Source organism: Sinocyclocheilus rhinocerous, unplaced genomic scaffold (assembly GCF_001515625.1).
Source record: "Sinocyclocheilus rhinocerous isolate Xijiao unplaced genomic scaffold, SAMN03320098_v1.1 scaffold311, whole genome shotgun sequence".
Taxonomy (NCBI): domain Eukaryota; kingdom Metazoa; phylum Chordata; class Actinopteri; order Cypriniformes; family Cyprinidae; genus Sinocyclocheilus; species Sinocyclocheilus rhinocerous.
Genome location: NW_015623669.1, coordinates 514,453 through 520,544, shown reverse-complemented (window position 1 = coordinate 520,544; position 6,092 = coordinate 514,453). Strand labels below are relative to the sequence as shown.

At 35.4% G+C, this 6,092-nt stretch overlaps 1 protein-coding gene across 4 annotated transcripts in view; it reads right to left on the bottom strand.

The window, feature by feature from the left end:
* Positions 1–6,092, bottom strand: part of LOC107723884 (vinexin-like) — a 66,419-nt gene that overhangs the window by 14,319 nt on the left and 46,008 nt on the right. For all 4 annotated transcript variants that reach the window (XM_016532798.1, XM_016532647.1, XM_016532868.1 and 1 more), the window contains exons 10-11: positions 2,072–2,146; positions 1,512–1,622 (exon numbers count right to left, since the gene is read on the bottom strand). In XM_016532798.1, coding sequence (XP_016388284.1) covers positions 1,512–1,622; positions 2,072–2,146 — 186 coding nt within the window. The remainder of the gene's footprint in view (positions 1–1,511; positions 1,623–2,071; positions 2,147–6,092) is intronic.

The window sequence follows — 6,092 nt, the reverse complement described above, 5'->3', positions numbered from 1 at the left end:
CTATTTGAATATATTTTAAAATGTAATTTATTCCAGTGATGGCAAAACTGAGATTTGAAATTAACGATGAGCTGAGAAAGAAATTAATACTTTTACTCAGAAAGGATGCATTAAATCAGTCAAAAGTGACAGTAAAGGCATAATATTACAAAGGATTTCTATTTCAAATAAATGCTGTTCTTTGAACTTGTAATTAATAAAAGAATAAATAAATAAACAAATAAATAAATACATAATTCTATTCAAATTGATTAAAGAAAATTGATAATTATATTAAGAAATGTTTCTTGAGCAGCAAATCAGCATATTAGAATGATTTCTGAAGGATCATGTGACACTGAAGACTGGAGTAATGATGCTGAAAATTCAGCTTTGCATCACAGGAATAAATTACATTTTAAAATATATTAAAATAGAAAACTGTTATTTTAAATTGTAATAATATTTCATAATATTGCTGTTTTTACTGTATTTTTGATCAAATAAATGCTTTGGGATTTGGAAAGAAATGAAGGGCAACTGATCATTTTTGGGTGAACTGTCCCTTTAAGAATCACAAAAAGAGAGACATGGCAAGAAATGGATCAAATAAACAGAGCCGGGATATAAAGAGCAGACACTGCGCAGATTTGGCGTGACTCAAACGAAAGCTCAGCAGTGGGCGGCTGCAGACTTTGGCTGTTCGGCATGACAGGAAGTGACAGAGAGGATCAGCATGCACAGCTGTCAGATCAGAGCCAACATCCAGCAACCTGAAGCACATTGACAGGGAGATAACAGCAGTGGCCAGAAACGCAGAAAAACTCTTTGACTTTTTTGGCATAACAAGTGGGAGCTTAAGACTAATACCTTGTCTGAAGGGTTTCGGAATTTTTAAGAAATCAGTTAGGCTCATAATGGATGACTAAAGTCTGGCTAGAAGTCCAAAAGATTTAAAAGCCATTTAGAGCGATTGATACAGTACGCCAAATTCAACTTCACAAATAATCTCCCTGTCTTATCTAAATGCTGTGTCTCTGTTTTTCTATGACCCTCACTCTCTAAAACTTCGAAGTAGATATTTGTTTAATATTTGTTGGGCAAAATTCAGAATTGAAGTATTATGAGTGTGTGTTTGAAATGAACAGGCCAAAAATCACAATAAGTTGAACTGGAATTCGAATTGGAATAACAGGAAGACTTGCAAAACAGTTTTGCAAAATACAATACCGTTCTTATTTAAATTGTTAATTTAAAATATATAAATTATATTTTCATTTATTTGAAATATATTAAAATTGTTATTAATATTTCACAATATTACTGTTGTTACTGTATTTTTATCAAATAAATGCAGCATTGGTGAACCCCAAACTTTTGAATGGTAGTGTATGTATATCACTATATGTACTGAACTAGATAGAGATGTGCAATAGCAGATCACAGATAATTAAAGTCTGGTTTCAGGGAGGTGACTGAGGATTTAATGAGTATTGATGAGGAGTGTGATGTGTAGATGGGAGGGTCAGTACCTCACCCCTGCCTCGCCGCTGCTGCTGCTTCTGTGACAGTTTCCTCTCCAGACCACGAATGTCTGAGTCCAGCTCCGCCTCAAAACGGTTCAGCTCTGACACCAGCGTCGCCTGAACAACAGCATGACAGCCAGGTGACACACAGCACATTATGTGTTGGTGTGGTTTCACATGTCCACATGCAATCTGGGACTTCATGCGATTTCATGTTTATGAAACTTTGACAAGACATTTAGAAATTCCACAGCATAATAAATTATGATAGAGAGCATGTCCAGTATTTGCAGAAGAGAAGAGCGGGAAAAGAATCTGCCTTCATTTATTCAGATTGTGCTGACTATACATGTATACTTCAACAGCATGAAAATATCTTCTTCAGGCTGAAGGCTTAACCAGACCATAGGCTTTTAATCAGAAAATTATGTGATTGTACACTGTAACAAATGTATAAGCTATTGCAATTATTTATAAAAGAATCCAGAATCCAGAAACATACAGATTGTCAGAAAGTGAGACATGTGCAGATGGATGTCTGATGTGGAAGTTCGGCAGACACTCACCTCTATGGATGGAGATTGGGATTGAGGTTTCACTGGGCTGTGATATGAAGGCAGCTGTGACTCAGACCTCAAAGGCTGAAAAACAACAACAGTACAATATCATTAGGCCACATTCAAAGCCATACTGTATTTCAGCTAGTTGCCAAGGTAACATTTCTCGTTTTCATTTAGTTTAACTTGATGAACTAAAATAAACTAAAACTGCAATAAAAATTGACAAAAACTATACAGACATATTAAAAAAAACTATTAAAATGACAAAAACTCAACAATATTAACTAAAATTAAAATTAAAATGGAAAATAAAATAAAACCTAATTCAAAATATTAATACAAACTGTAATCTCAATGAGCATGTTTACATGCACACCAATACACTGATAAGTACCAAAAATTATTTTATTGAAATAACCCGATTTATTGGTTTACATGTAAATGGTGGCAATGTGAAAACATAAGCATCCATCTATTCTCCATAGAGAATTATATTAGTTATGTGAGTTGTGATGTTAAATAAAGCATTAAAAAGCCCAGAGTATTTCAAAATGTCTTGCACAGACTCGTTCTCCTCTCACAACAGACTACGTTTACATGGACATCAGTAATCTAATTATGTACCTTATTCAGAATAAGACAATATTACGATTAAGGTGTTTACATGAGTTGCTTTTAGAATATTCCTTTCATGTTCCCGTTTTACATGTTATAGTACATAGTTCGATTAATGGCACGCGTCATTACGTCCCACGTGACGCCATCTGACGTCCCCTCCGGAATTTCACGTATAAACATATAGTTTGTCTTTGTTATGATGCCATATACAGTTTTGGGTGTTTCATTTTTAATTTACTGAAAGCTTCAAGTGCAGTTAATTATTTGTCATGCTATACATGCAAACAGACGACAGCGTTGTTGAAGCCATTCTTTTATTTGCCGTCAAACGGTTGACATGCCGTGGGTGTATCCTGTCGCAAAATGCGGCGAAAAGTCCTACACGACGGTAATAATGTGATTTAAGGTGTGTACATGTCTACACTGCACTTCAGTAATGCGACTAAAATAGGAATACTCCACATGTCTTAATTCGATTAGTGTTTACTTCGATTATGACTTTAGCCGGATTAAGGTAATCAAAAATCTCTGTTTACATGGTAGATTCTTAATCAGAGTATTGTCTTAATCGTATTAAACTTGGAGTATTGTTGTCCATGTAAATGTACATATTTGAAGTTTCTACTACTATACCACTTAAACTGCATGAGATGAAAACACATTTTGGGTCTTGGGTCAAGAAAAAGTCAGAGTTTGCGATATTTCCTCCTCCCCTACCGCTGTGGCTGGATGCGCTTAAAGCTTCTCTGTCACATATTTCACATGTGCACTTCAATAATCAGACATATCGCAGGTTAAGGTGTTTCAGGCGAAATCAAGGTAATAGGCAGAAATCTAGCTGTGTCGATCGGTTTATGCATAAGCTGATCATTGTCTTAGGCAAATAAAGGAAACCGGTTTAACACGTTTACATGGCCATACTCGTCGGCTTATTAATATAATCAGTTTATGAATGTGCACGTAAACGCACTCAGTGATATTAAAATAACACTTTATTTTTAAGAACTACAAGTACAAGATACAGGTTTGAACTGAATACCATTTCATAACCAACTTAGGAGCCAATGTAAGTAAAAACCTGATGTGTTTTGCCTCATTTAATTGTTACCTAAAAAGCAGACTTCAACAATTTGCGATTTTACAAGCGCTCCAGACAGGTAGGATCATGTGAAAAGCTCCTCACTCTCACATATCTTGGCAGCTAATAACCTTACTGAAGCCAAGTCAGACATTCAGAACCGTTAACTAACCAAGACAAGATAAGTGAAGTCATCTTTCAATGATGTTAACCAAATAAGGCTGTCTTTAGTGAATGAGATGACAGCTGTCTCATTACGGGAAATGAGGGAAAACAGAATGAAAGTAGAAACAGCGACTGACAACTCTACAAACTATGGTGCTGGTAAATCACACAAGAGGTTAACAGGTTTAATACATATCACAAGACGGAAACAATAGTTTCTTTTATTCATGTCCAAACTAACATGTACAAGTAGAAACCAGCAGGCAAAGCGGTCACTCCTCCTCCTCATAAGTCAAATGCAGTGAGGTGTGAGATCTCAGTCAAACATGACAGCTATGAGGTCTTGCAACAAGCGGATTGTAGAAATAAAGTTTTCAGAGAAACAAGCCCAAAAAACAAAGTCTGATTTTCTGATCACTGATTTTCAGTAAGTAATAGCTTTTTGGTTTGTTTCTTCTCACACAAAGCTATGACTCAAGTCATATGGAACAATTTTAAAGGCATTGGTGGACTGCGTAATATATGATTTGTAGGGGAAAACTTGCAGAAACGCATCAAGAGGGCTTTTTTTTTTTTAATTTTGCCAGTTGTCCAAAGCATTATTGTGTCTGTTGAAAGCCTTTTTGTTACTGTCTGTTGACATTCCACCAGTCCACTATCCCTTTAAAGCTTTGAGACTAAAACATCTCGTTCTTAAAAGGACATCTGATCTTAATCGGGTGTAGATCACACCTATCCACCTACACAGCATCATTATACAAGAACAAACTGAAAACCTTGCGTTCCCACACCTTTTCGTGGCCAGTTATTCAGTGCAATCTGAATAGGGTGTTCAAATTAATTTGATATTATATACTCACACGTAGACAGATAGATATATTTATATATATTTTAAATGAATTTTAATTGAGATAGCAAACTGAAGGCAGAATTGCAATTTGAATGTAAACTGAATTTGAAGTAGAAATTGAAATTCTAAGAAATTCACATACTGTAAATTACATTGTTTGTTGGCAAAACCTTGTTTTGAAAGGGTTTTTGGACAGACAGACAGACAGACAGACGGATGAAAGGAAATCTCAGAATTTCTGAAAAAAAAATCCAAATTTAAGCACCTTGCATGAACCCTGGCCTACATATGAGGTAACTGTCATTAAGGTACTGTACTGATTTAAAACCACCACCATTTAGAACCATCTAGTGTTCAGTCTAACCCAATTACAAAATGCCAATAGACAGTTACAAAAAGGCTTTCCACAGACACAATAATACTTTAGACCAGTGTTTCCCAACCGGGGTGACGTCTGTCGAGAGCAGGCGTGCCGTGTAAAAAAATAATTTTTTAATATTTTTAAAATGTTCAAAAAAGCATCTATTATATAATATCCATTTCTGATGTCGCCAATAATTAGAGATGCACCGAAATTTCGGCTGCCGAAAATTAGTTCACCGCTCAGGTTTCACTTTCACATGGTGTGATGCTCTGCGTATTATCCCGCTCTATGCGTGTGTGCACTCCACTCAGTCTCTCCACTCATATACCGTTCATGCTCATCGGAACAGCAAAGTCCACTCAAAAATTGAGCCGACAGGAAACATCGATGTAGTACAGTATTGTTTCTGTCTGCAATAGCCCTACTGTGTTGTAACATGGTGTGGTATATGGGCAACTCTGGTAACGCTGCCCTCTCATTCATTGATCTGCTAACCGCTATGTTTTGCTCACGTGATCTGATAATAACAGCTTTCTAGGACTAAACATTATTTGGATAATTGGTAAAAAAAAAAAAAGTTAAATATCTAAACCCTACTGTTAGACCTACCTGAAAAACTAAAAAGCAATTTATTTAATTCGAAGGCCTGTCGTTATTTTTTATTTGTGCTATCATTATTAATTTCTTTATTTGTTCTTATTTTATTACTGACTGCTTACTTGTCATTTTTTATTCAATTCAAAGTTTGAAATCAAGCTATCACGTGCTACTGCACCAAATTTACCCCACTGTAAAATAAAAAAAAAAACACTGAGTGAGCAAAAATTTGTGAGATAGCTAGTTATAATGGTAATTAAATAATGTTTACATATGTATAAAAGCCTATAAAATCTGTCATATAAATTGGTCTCTTCATTAGAAATTAGCCTACTGATTGCCACCATTGATGAAC